This window comes from Piliocolobus tephrosceles, chromosome 8 (assembly GCF_002776525.5).
Source record: "Piliocolobus tephrosceles isolate RC106 chromosome 8, ASM277652v3, whole genome shotgun sequence".
Lineage (NCBI taxonomy): Eukaryota > Metazoa > Chordata > Mammalia > Primates > Cercopithecidae > Piliocolobus > Piliocolobus tephrosceles.
The window spans coordinates 12,136,785-12,149,479 of record NC_045441.1 but is presented as its reverse complement, the minus strand read 5'-3'; the positions used below and the strand labels follow the sequence as shown (position 1 = coordinate 12,149,479).

General features: G+C 49.8%; 1 protein-coding gene across 1 annotated transcript in view; it reads right to left on the bottom strand.

Moving 5' to 3' along the window:
* Positions 1-2,701: 2,701 nt before the first annotated feature.
* The window catches only part of CCL24 (C-C motif chemokine ligand 24), a 12,362-nt gene continuing 2,368 nt past the window's right edge, over positions 2,702-12,695 (bottom strand). Inside the window, exons 2-4 of the mRNA XM_023218614.1 lie at positions 4,655-4,786; positions 4,315-4,432; positions 2,702-2,963 (exon numbers count right to left, since the gene is read on the bottom strand). Coding sequence (XP_023074382.1) covers positions 2,795-2,963; positions 4,315-4,432; positions 4,655-4,727 — 360 coding nt within the window. The 5' untranslated portion in view covers positions 4,728-4,786 and the 3' untranslated portion in view covers positions 2,702-2,794. The remainder of the gene's footprint in view (positions 2,964-4,314; positions 4,433-4,654; positions 4,787-12,695) is intronic.

Sequence of the window (12,695 nt, the reverse complement as noted above, 5' to 3'; positions counted from 1 at the left end):
TATCATTTTTTAGCCTCCTAATACCCAGCCTGACCTGGGCGTGGTGGCAGGTGCCTGTAATCCCAGCTACCTGGGAGGCCGAGATAACAGAATCGCTTGAATCTGGGAGGTGGAAGTTGCAGTGAGCCAAGATCATGCCATTGTACTCCAGCCTGGGCAATAACAGTGAAACTCCATAAAAAAAAAAAAAAAAAAAATTAGTTTGGGGACAGCTGCAATGGCTTACACCTTTAATCTCAGTGTTTTGGGAGGCCAAGGTGGAAGAACTGCTTGAGACCAGGAGTTCTAGGCCAGCCTGGGCAACATAAAGAAAATTAAAAGATTAGCCAGGTGTGGTGGTACACACCTGTAGTCCCAGCTACTTAGAGAAGCTGAGGTGGGAGGATTGCATGAGTCCAGAATTTCATGGCTGCAGTGAGCTATGATTGCACCACTGCACTCCAGTCTGGGCAACAGAGTGAGATCCTGTCTCAAAAATTTTTTAAAATTATTTAATTGAACCTAGTTGTGCATGTGTATTTTCAAAGTCAGTAACAGGACTCCCCGCAGCAGGCCAAGGTCACTCTCAGATGACTTGGGCTCCGGCTGTCTTCTTCCCCTCCAGTCTTGGAGAGGCAGCCTGGGATGCTTTCTGGGCACATACACCATGGTCACAGCCCAACCCTACTGTTTGGACGAAGGGAAGCAGGATGGCGCACTTCCGGGTTCTTCTTCACCAACTTTTCCGGCGCCTGCGAAAATGCAGCCGGCGCCCTGGAAGGTGCAGACCAACCGGGCATGCGCCAGGTGACGTCAATCCGAAGAGACCAAGATTTACCTGGTTGCACCTGCAGAACGCCCCCCCCCCCCCCCCCGACACGCCCGTGCCCCGCCTATTGCCCTCCCACTCCTAGAAAAGCCCCTCCGGCCAGCGTCCCACACGGACTTCCCAGCCCCCAGTCAGGACTGTATCAGGAACTCCCTCAGAGAGCTTCACCGGGTGACTCTCTTGGCCTCCTTTGCCAGAGGCCGACAGACCTCTCCCTACCCACCTTCTTCCCCTGAAGCTAGGTGACCAAAAATAAATTTGCAGTTTTGCTCCTACCCTTGCCTACCCACTGGTTCTTTTGTGCCCGCTCTGGTGGTCTTAGAAAAACAAATCACCTACCCACTCCAGGAGAGTCAAAAATATACAATGTCGGGCGCAGTGACTCACACCTGTAATCCCAGCACTTTGGGAGCCTGAGGCAGGTGGATCACCTGAGGTCGGGAATTCGAGACCAGCCTGACAACATGGTGAAACTCTGTCTCTACTAAAAATACAAAAAAAATTAGCCGGGCGTGGTGGCAGACACCTGTAGCCCCAGCTACTCAGGAGGCTGAGGCAGAAGAATTGCTTGAACCTGGGAGATGGAGGTTGCAGTGAGCTGAGATCGCACCATTGCACTCCAGCCTGGGGCGGCAAGAGTGAGACTCCATCACAAAAACAAAAGAAAAAAAAACAGAACACGCAAGACACAACAACCTTCAAAGAAAAAAAATCTCATTTTATTTGGACTATTATTTGAGAACAGCAACTTTGTCTACACTCTTGATAAACCCACACAGTATCTCATGCATAGAAAGAAAAAAAAGCTAGGATCTTTTCTCCCCCTTATCCCCCTACCCCATCTTCCCTTCACCAAAATGTTGGGTGAGCCCAGATTTAAAGGCAGAACAGGCCCTTGGCCCCAAGACAGCATGGAGCAAACTGTCGCAAAGCAGGGAATCTCCTTAAAGTTATATCTTCACCAAAAGATTAAACTACCCAGGCTGGCCCTTCACCCTGGTCCTCCACGTTCATTTCTTTAAAAAAAAAAAAAAAAAAAACTGGTCGGGCGCGGTGGCTCAAGCCTGTAATCCCAGTACTTTGGGAGGCCAAGATGGGTGGATCACGAGGTCAGGAGATCGAGACCATCCTGGCTAACACGGTGAAACCCCGTCTCTACTTAAAAAATACAAAAAACTAGCCGGGTGAGGTGGCAGGCGCCTGCAGTCCCAGCTACTCGGGAGGCTGAGGCAGGAGAATGGCGTGAACCCGGGAGGCGGAGCTTGCAGTGAGCTGAGATCTGGCCACTGCACTCCAGCTTGGGCGACAGAGGGAGACTCCATCTCAAAAAAAAAAAAAACAAAAAAACTATGATTTACTTTTTTTTTTTTTTAACATAAAAGTTTGAGTAGGCTGGGTGTGGTGGCTCACACCTATAATCCCAGCATTTTGGGAGGCTGAGACAGGTGGATCACTTGAGGCCAGGAGTTTGAGACCAACCTGGCCAACATGGTGAAACCTCATCTCTACTAAAAATACAAAAATTAGTTGGGCGTGGTTGCGCACATCTGTAGTCCCAGGTTCTTGGGAGGCTGAGGCACGAGAATCACTTGAACCTGGGAGGCAGAGGTTGCAGTGAGCTGAGATTGTGCCACTGCACTCCAGCCTGGGTGACAGAGCGAGACTCCGTCTCAGGGGAAAAAAAAAAAAAAAAGCATCAGAACCAGGTCAGGAGAAGGGCAAAGAGTCGCCACTGCTCTCCTTCTGGGATCTTCTCACCCAGCTCCAGAAAGGCAAGGGGCTTTGGATGCTTGGAGCCATTGCTCAGCTCCCGGTGACCACATCACCTGCTCCCTCAAGTTTTTCATAGAAGAGACACATCCCTGGAGAGTGTTGCTAAGAAACAGGAAAATTAGCTCTTCCCCCCATCACTAAGGCTTCCCCAGACCCCAAGCAGCCTGCCAAGCAGCCCAGGCCCAGACTCAGGGCTGGAGGGCTGGGTGGTGATTAGTGGGTGGTTTGGTTGCCAGGATATCTCTGGACAGGGCCCTTGACACCCACTGCCCTGGCCCTAGGGGAAGCCTTCTTCTGCTTGGCATCCAGGTTCTTCATGTACCTCTGGACCCACGCCTGCTTGGGGTCGCCACAGAACTGCTGGCCCTTCTTGGTGGTGAAGCTGTGGAAGAAAGGGACAGGGGATCAGCTGAGGTCGACAGGGACCTTGGGCCACTCAACTTCATGGTGGGGAGGATGTGGACGCCCGGAGACAGTAAGGCTGCCTCGCAAGTTGCTGAGATGATGTCACCTTCATTTTTTGACATGGTCTCACTCTGTCGTCCAGACTGCAATGCAGTGGCAATCATAGCTCACTGCAGCCTCAACTTCCCAGGCTCAAGCGGTCCTCCCGCCTTAGTCTCCTGAGTAGCTGGGACTACAGGAACATATCACCATGCCCAGCTATTTTTTTTATTTATTTTTATTTTTTGCAGAAACGGAGTCTCATTATATTGCCTAGGCTGGTCTTAAACTCCTGGCCTTAAGCAACCCTCCCAGGTCAGCCTCCCAAAGCACTGAGATTACAGACGTGAGCTACTGCACCTGGCCTTATCATTGTATTTCTACTTCATGCCTCTGTTTACAAAATGAGTTCACAGTTACTACCTATGAAACTATTTGGAGGACAGACACATGTCGACCCATGTGACCTTGAGCAAGTCACCTTCCTGAGCCTCAGTTGTCCTCTGTAAAATGGGAACCACCATCCCTACCCCATAGAACTGTTGAGAGAATTAGATAAGACATTGTCCTGTGCCCCCAAATGGTGCCTCGTTGTATATTTGGTGCTCAGTAGATATTGAATCTAAATCCTTCTCCTGGTGGCTCATGCCTGTAATCCCAGCACTTTGGAAGGCCGAGATGGGCAGATCACTTGAGGTCAGAAGTTCGAGACCAGCCTGGTCAACACGGTGAAACCCTGTCTCTACTAAAAATACAAAACTTAGCCAGGCATGGTGGTGCACACCTGTAATCCCAGCTACTCGGGAGGCTAAGGCATGAGAATTGTTTGAACCTGGGAGGCGGAGGTTGCGGTGAGCCAAGATCGCACCACTGCACTCCAGCCTGGGTGAGAGTGAGACTCTATCTCAAAAAAAAAATAAAGATCCTCCTGGCTGGGTGTGGTGGTTCATGGCTGTAATCCTAGCACTTTGGGAGGCTGAGATGGGAGGATCGCTTGAGCCCAGAAGGTTGAGGCTGCAAAGCAATGAGCTATGATCATGCCACTGCACTTCAGCTTGGGTGACAGAGCAAGACCCTATCTCCCCCCCAAAAAAAAAGAAAAAAAAAAAGAAATAAAAAAATAAATATATCCTCCTAGTTTTATGGGCAAGGAAGTTGAGGACCAGAGAGGGCAGGTGACTTCTCCAGGGATGCACAGAGCCAGGGCCAGCTGACCTTGCTTCTCAGGGACACTGGAGTTGTACCTGCCTCAGCCCCTCTCCTGCCACATGCCCATGAAGGATACTCACATCACTCCCACATTGAGGCACGTGCTCCTGTTGGACAACTGGTAGCTGACCACTCGGTTCTCAGGAATTCTCTTGGAAAGAAATAACATGCAGCAGGAAGAGGGGATGACCACAGAGCCTAGACGAGGAGAGAGAGAGAAAAGCCACGTCTTTTCCCAGCCTCCCCTCGGCTCTGGGCCTCAGAGCTGGAGCTTGAACCCTGCACCAAACACCACCAGTCCATTCACTGGGCTGCCCTTTCCCCCAGCGCTTTCCTCCAGCCCCAGGCTGGTCAGTCCTGCACCCTCCACTGTGCCATCCCAGCCATGCCCTTGGAACCGCATCCTGCCCGAGGTCTTACCCGTAGGGATGATGTGGTGGGCACAGACACCAAGGAACAGAAGGCTGGTTACGATGGTCATTGGGCCTGCCATGTCCCAGAGAGCAGAAGCACCAGCTCGGGGCTCAAAGCCAACGTGCGGGAGGAAAGGACCTGGGGATAAAAAGCTTGGGTCCTTGCAGAGCACCCCAAACTCCCTCCCTCTGCCCTTTATGGGGCAACTAGAAGGAAACACGCCCCCGAGCCTCCTCCACGCTTCCTTGAAAATCCTGAGGCCTGTGGTCTGGAAAGAGGAAGTTGTTGTCCTGTTGTTGCCCAGCTGAGTCAAGGGTTATTTTGGGCTCCGAACAAAAGAGCTGGGGGAGGGGGCATCACCGCACCTAGGCCAAGTTCACAGGTGTTAGATGCATTGTCAGAAGGCCCATGGGACCCTGGCTGTGTTGACTACTCCCTGTGGGATCCTGGATGAATCACTCACCTCCCTGAGCCTCAGTTACTTCAGCGGAAAATGGGCAGTCATCCCTATCTTCTCCCTTCCATTCATTCATTCTTTCATTCATTCACCCGATTCTTTGTTAGGCATGTGCTCTGCGCCAGGCACTGGGAGGATTCTAATGGGGAGACAGATTTGTGATCAAGTGTGTGTAACAGTCAATGAGAGGTCAGCTGGGCTCGGTGTCTCATGCTTATAATCCGTACGCTTTGGAAGGTTCAAGTGGGAGCATCATTTGAAGCCAGGAGTTTGAGACCAGCCTGGGCAACATAGCAAGACCCTGTCTCTACAAAAAATAAAAAAATTAGCCAGGTGTGGTGGTGCAGGCTTGTAGTCTCACTCTTGGGGAGGCTGAGGTGGAAGTGTAGCAGGATGAGCTGCAGACAAAACTCCTGACACCGAGTTAAAGAAGGAAGGGGTTTATTTGGCCAGGGGCATTGGCAAGACTCCTGTCTCAAGTGCTGAGCTCCCTGAGTGAGCAATTCCTGTCCCTTTTAAGGGCTCACAACTCTAAGGGGGTGCACATGAGAGGGTCATGATTGATTAAGCAAGCAGGGGATATGTGACTGGGGGCTGCATGCACCGGTAATTAGATCGGAACAAAACAAGATAGGGATTTTCACAGTGCACTTCTATACAATGTCTGTAATCTATAGATAACACAACCGATGAGGTCAGGGGTCTATCTTTAACTACCAGCCCAGGGTGTGGCGCCGGGCTGGCTGCCTGTGGATTTCATTTCTCCCTTTTAGTTTTTACTTCTTCTTTCTTTGGAGGCAGAAATTGGGCATAAGACAATATGAGGGGTGGTCTCCTCCCTTAGAAGGATGAATTGAACCCAGGAGTTCAAGGCTGCAGTGAGCTGTGATCACACCACGGCCTCTCCAGGCTGGGCAACAGAGCAACACCCTGTCTTACAATCAATCAATCAATCAATCAATCAATCCATGACAGGTACTGACAGAGCAAAGCAGATGCTCTCAGGGCCGCTTTCCATCAGCTCTTGGTGGCCTTGAAGTCCCAACAGCCATCACCCGTACCTTCAAGTTGCCAGAGCCACTTAGTCACCAAGGCTCTAGGGAAGTAGGAAGTGCCTGGAAAACCACATCCTCTGGGATGGCCAATGCCTGCCAGAGGGATGCCGACTCCAGGTCCAGCACGACCAACCCTGTTTCCTGAGTTTCCAGCTGGGTCAAATCTGTAACCCTCTGTGCAGCAGGACTTGGCTTGGCCCCTTCCCCCGACCAGATTCCCAGTCCCCTGATGGTCTCTCATGGAAGCATCTCTTAATAAACCACAAGCCCATGAATCCCCGTCTCAGGGTCTGCTTTGGGGACCCGGACCCAGGACAAGGTGTGTGGGGGTAGGTGGGAGGAAGGGAAACATAGGAGAAACCAGGGGCCAGGAGCCGTGGCTCATGCCTGTAATCCCAGCGCTTTAGGAGGCTGAGGCGGGAGGATTGATTGAGGCCAGGAGTTTGAGACCAGCCGGGGCAACATAGCAAGACCCTGTCTCCAAAAGAAATAGAAAAATTAGCCAGGCATGGTGGTATGTGCCTGTAGTCCTAGCTACTCGGGAGGCTGAGGCAGGAGGATCGCTTGAGCCTAGGAGTTTGAGGCTACAGTGAGCTAGGAGAGCACCACTGAACTCCAGCCTGGGTGACAGAGCATAACCCTGTCTCTTAAAAAAAAAAAAAAAAAACAAAACAAAAAAAAACAAGGCTGGGTGAGGAGGTGTCTCACGTCTGTCATCCCAGCACTTTGGGAGGCTAAGGTGGGAGGATTATTTGAGCCCAGGAGTTCAAGATCAGCCTGCTCAACATAGCAAAACCCCATCTTTACAAAAAAATAAAAGAAAAAGAAAACAAACAAAATCACGGGAAAACTGGCCAATTGTGCCAGGAGGAAAGTCCAGGAGGGACTCATAGCTGACAGCTGCACTGAGGTTGGAGGACGGAGGGCACCGGCAACTATGCAGAAGCCTGTAAGTCATAACATCCAGTTCAGTTGTAAGGGACTGAGGCAACTTTGTGAGAGAGTGGGACATAGCTCCCACCTCACTCCACCCCACATTCCAGGATCCCAGGTCAGGACCTCATGCTCAGAGACTCCCTTCACCCCCTACTCACATGTGGCTGACTGCCACGGTTACTACTTGAGACCCTTTCTCCAGCAGTTACTACTGTTACTGCTTGAGACCGTCATTACAGCAATTACTACTGTTACCGCGTGAAACCGTCATTACAAGACTGAACAAAGGGATCAACGTAGAAATGATAACAAAAAAACAAAAGAAACTGTTTTAAGGAAAGGCAGCAAAGGGTGAAGAGAGCTCCCTGATGCTATGGCGCAAAAGCAGCCCCTGAGCCTCTACAGCCCTTTATATTTATTGGGTAACAAGAGCAAGGAGGAGGAGGTAACGACTGGTCAGCTGCTTAATTGATCAGAGGTTCATCTCATTACTGACAGGATTCAATTATTCCTAATCATAAGAAACATTTGTGCAGTCTCCCACACTCCCATACCCAAACCCTCCCTACGGTTCTCTCCTATTCCCCTTCTCCAACTTCCCGCTCTGGGATTCCAGGGCACACACCAATGCAGGACCCACACGGTGGCATAGTGGGAGCACAGTGGCACTCGTCACTTGGTGGCCAGCTGGGTGTCTGTGTCTCAGTCTCATGCTTGACCCAAACACCTTGAAATCAATTTATATACCCGCCAAGTGCCAAGCAAATCACCTGTGCCATGGCTGGCGTTTGCAGAATGGATAGATGATGGATCGACTCTGAGACAATTTCCTCTGGACCAGAGACTCCTCTGCGGGGTTTGCTCACAGAGCACAACTGGGGTCAGTGTATACACAGGGAAAGTCAGCAGGCAGGTCCCCTGATGGAGGCAAGACTGAAGTCAGGGAGCCTGGCAGCACCTGATCTCACTGCCTGTGCTTACAGAGTGAAAATTGCTGAGAGCCCAACTCAGGGCTTCATTAGTCTGGCACCTGTCCCTGTCTGCCTTTACCTTCCCATCAGCTGACAATAATTATCCTCTGCTGGCAGAGCAATTAGAGAGGATTAAGTGAGGAAAGTCATGGGAAGGCCCTTTATACATGCAGAGGCTTTTGTCTTTAAAAATGTATTTATTTATTTATCTATCTATTTATTTATTTATCTATTTATTTATTTATTTATTTATTTTTTATACGAAGTCTATCTCTGTCACCCAGGCTGGAGTGCAGTGGCGCGATCTTGGCTCACTGCAACCTCCACCTCCTAGGTTCAAGTGATTCTCCCGCCTCAGCCTCCCCAGTAGCTGAGATTACAGGCACCCGCCATCATGTCTTGCTAATTGTTGTGTTTTTAGAAGAGATGGGGTTTCACCATGTTGGTCAGGTTGGTCTCGAACTCCTGACCTCAGGTAATCCACCCACCTCAGCCTCCCAAAGTTCTGGGATTACAGGCGTGAGCCACTGTGCCTGGCAAAAAAAAAAAAAAAAAAAAAAATTCTTTTGAGACAAGGTCACACTCTGTTGCCCAGGCTGGAGTGCAGTGGCGTGATCATAGCTCATTGCAGTTTCCAACTCCTGGGCTCAAGCAATCCTCCTGCCTCAGCCTTCTGAGTGGCTGGTACTACAGGTGCAGGCCACCACACCCGGCTAAGTTTTTAAATTTTTGGTACAGACGGGGTACCCCTATATTGCCCAGGCTGGTCTCCAACTCCTGGATTCAAGCAATCCTCCCACCTTGACCTCCCAAAACACTGGGATTACAGGCATGAGCCATTGTGCCCAGCTCATCATGACGTCTTATGACAGTTCTTCTAATTTTTGCTCCCCAGTGATTCAGAGGGGATGCCGGGTGACTGCCTGAATTTTCTCATTCAGTGGGTGCTGGGAGTGTGGCGTGTGGAGGGAAGGAAGTGAAGGAGAAAGGATGGCCAGGCAGAGGCAGCACTCAGGAGAAGAGTGAGTATGGGGTAAACGGCGGGGATGCCCACCATCCTCATGTTGCAACAGGAGTGGGCGAGCAGAAGGTCACTGGGTGGGACTGTGTGGGGTGGGGTGCTTCAAACCAGATTAGTAATACCCTTTAAGGGCTTTTCCAAAGCCTTAAAAAACGCAAAATACCCAATCTTTTTTTTTTTTTTTTTTTTTTTTTTCCGTTTTGTCACCCAGGCTGCAGTGGAATGGCCTGATCTCGGCTCACTGCAGCCTCCGCTTCCTGGGTTCGAGCAATTCTTGTGCCTCAGTCTACTGAGTAGCTGGGATTATAGGCACCCGCCACCATGCCCGGCTAATTTTTGTATTTTTAGTAGAGATGGAATTTCACCATGTTGGCCAGGCTGATCTCAAACTCCTGACCTCAACTATTTCATCCGCCTCGGCCTCCCAAAGTGCTGGGATTACAGGCGTGAGCCACCACACCAGGACAAAACACCCAGTGTTTTGTTGTTGTCACTGTTGTTGCTTTTGTTTTGAGACACAGTCTCTTTTTGTCACCCAGGCTGGAGTGCAGTAGCACGATCTTGGCTCACGATAACCTCCTCCCCCCAGGTTCAAGCAATTCTCCTGTATCAGCCTCCCAAGTAGCTGGGATTACAGGTGCCCACCACCACACCTGGCTAATTTTTATGTTTTTAGTGGAGGCGGGGTTTCACCATGTTGGCTGAGCTAGTCTCAAACTCCTAACCCCAAGTGATCCACCCGCCTCAGCCTCCCAAAGTGCTGGGATGACCGGCATGAGCCACCTCGCCCAACCGAAACAACCAATCTTTACGCTCTATACAGGGAAATTGTTAAGGCAGGGATAACCAACCCTGTTTTACGAGGGAAGAGCTGATACCTTACAAGGATACGTGAGCAGACACCATCACAGGGCCACTTAGCTCCCGAAATGGGAAACTGCATCCTTCCCACTTGAAATGGTGGAATCCAGCAGCCAGAGACATAAAGAGAGGGAGGAGGAGGTCTTAGGAAAGCCGATTAGAAACAGAGTGGATAGGTAAAAAGAGAACTAGAATGTCAAGTGCAGTGGCTCAGGTCTGTGATCCCAGCAATTTGGGAGGCCAAGGCAGGAGGATCGCCTGAGGCCAGGAGTTTGAGACCAGCCTGGACAACATGGTGAAACCCCATCTCTACTAAAAATACAAAAATCAGCTGGGCATGGTGGCATGCACCTGTAGTCCCAGCTACTTGGGAGGCTGAAGCAGGAGAATCGCTTGAACCTGGGAGGCAGAGGTTGCAGTGAGCTGAGATCGTGCCACTGCACTCTAGTCTGGGTGACAGAGCCAGACTCCGTCTCCAAAAAAAAAAAGGAAAGGAAGAGGATAGGTAAAAAGACAAAAAGAGAAAGCCAGGTGCAATGGCTCACACCTATAATCCTAGCACTTTGGGAGGCCGAGGTGGGAGGATTGCTTGAGCCCAGGAGTTCGAGTCCAGCCTGGGCAACATGGCAAGACCCAGACTCTTTGAAAAAAAAAAAAAAATTAGAAAGAGGAAGATGGAAGCAGTAGAAGTGGGAACCTGGCAGGGGCAGAAAGAGCATGTGTGGAGGAGCGTGGAGGGTGGGTGGGTGGGAAGTGACCCACAGCAGTGTGAGGCTTTTAGAACCCCTGATGGCTCCAACGCAGACCCTGTCCCTCTCTTGGCCTCAGTTTCTCCATCTGAGAAGTAGGGTGTTGGCCACAGTGGCCTCTCCCCAAGTGTAGGACCACCAGCGGTGATGCAAGAAGGAACATTTCTCATTTTATTGAAATGTTTGTTACGGTCACCCCCTTTAATAAGAGACTTTAAGGAACTTAATATGTATATATAAAGTTATATATATTATAGTAATACAAGATTTCCCTAAGGTAAAAAATAGGAGGGCTGGGCATGGTGGCTCATGCCTGTAAACCCAGCACTTTGGGAGGCCAAGGCGGGTGGATCACCTGAGGTCAGGAGTTCGGAATCAGCCTGACCAACATGGAGAAACCCTATTTCTATTAATACAAAACTAGCTGGGCGTGGTGGCGCATGCCTACAATCCCAGCTACTCGGGAGGCTGAGGCACGAGAATTGCTTGAACCCGGGAGGCGGAGGTTGTGGTAAGTGGAGATCACGCCATTGCACTCCAGACTGGGCAACAAGACTGAAATTAAATATATATAATTTGTAATATTATATATAATATATACAAATATATAATACATTATATATATATATATATGTAGGATGGGCGATGCGGCTCACATCTGTAATCCCAGCACTTTGGGAGGCTGAGGCAGGCGGATTGCTTGAGCTCAGGTGTTCAAGACCAGCCTGGGCAACATAGTGAAACCTCAACTCCACAAAAAATAAACAAAAAATTAGCCAGGTACTGTGGTGCATGCCTGTAGTCCCAGCTATTTGGGAGACTGAAGCAAGAGGATTGCTTGAACCCAGGAGTTCAAGACTAGCCTGGGTAACATAACATGACCCATCTCTCAATAAATAAATAAAAGAAAGGATCTGTCATCTCTGACAATAAATAACTTTAAATACCTGAGGATGGGGGCGGGGGAGGCACTGGATCTGATGGCCCTAATTAAGGTAAAAGTAGACCACATACACACATACACACAGAGAGAGAGAGAAAGAAAAAGAAATCCTGTGTCTTATTAAGGTCTGAAACTGAATTTTAGGTCAAACCATAGGCCCATAGATGGGCAGCTATGGTATAGTGACATATTTTAGTCTCCGACCTGCTAAAAACTGGCTGTATGAGCTTGGGCAACTTTTTCACGCCTCCCAAGCTTTGATTTCCTCATCTATGAAATGTTGGGGGTGGGGAGGATGAGGCCACCTTTTACCCAGGGTCTCATGTGATTCTAGAATCCTAGAAAGTTATGGATGTAAGGGCTTTTAGTAAACAACTACTTCTTCTTTCTTCTTCTTCTTCTTCTTCTTCTTCTTCTTCTTCTTCTTCTTCTTCTTCTTCTTCTTCCTTCTTCCTTCTTCCTTCTTCCTTCTTCTTTCTTCTTCTTTTTTTTTCAGACGGAATCTTGCTCTGTCATCCAGGCAGTAGTGCAATGGCCCAATCTCGGCTCACTGCAACCTCCCCCTCCCTGGTTTAGGCAATTCCTCTGCCTCTGCCTCCCAAGTAGCTGGGATTACAGGTGCATGCCACCACGCCGGCTAATTTTTTTGTACTTTTAGTGGAGATGGGGTTTCACTATGTTGGCCAGACTGGTCTCGAACTTCTGACCTCAGGTGATCCGCCTGCCTTGGCCTCCCAAATGCTAGGATTACAGGCATGAACCACTGCGCCCGGCAGTGCACATGCAGGTCTTCACCATCTAGCAGGAACCGGAGGCTTAAGCTAGAGGAATTCAGCCCCAAGGGAGGCTTTTCAGGTATCCATCCATCCACCTACCCATTAATTCATCTGCTCACTTATCCATCCATCCATCCATCCATCCACCCACCCACCCATCCACCCACTCATCCACCCATCCATTCACCCATCTATCCATCATCCATCCATCCATTCATCCAACCACTTATTCATCCATCCACCCATTCATCCTGCCATCACCCATCTACCTATCCACC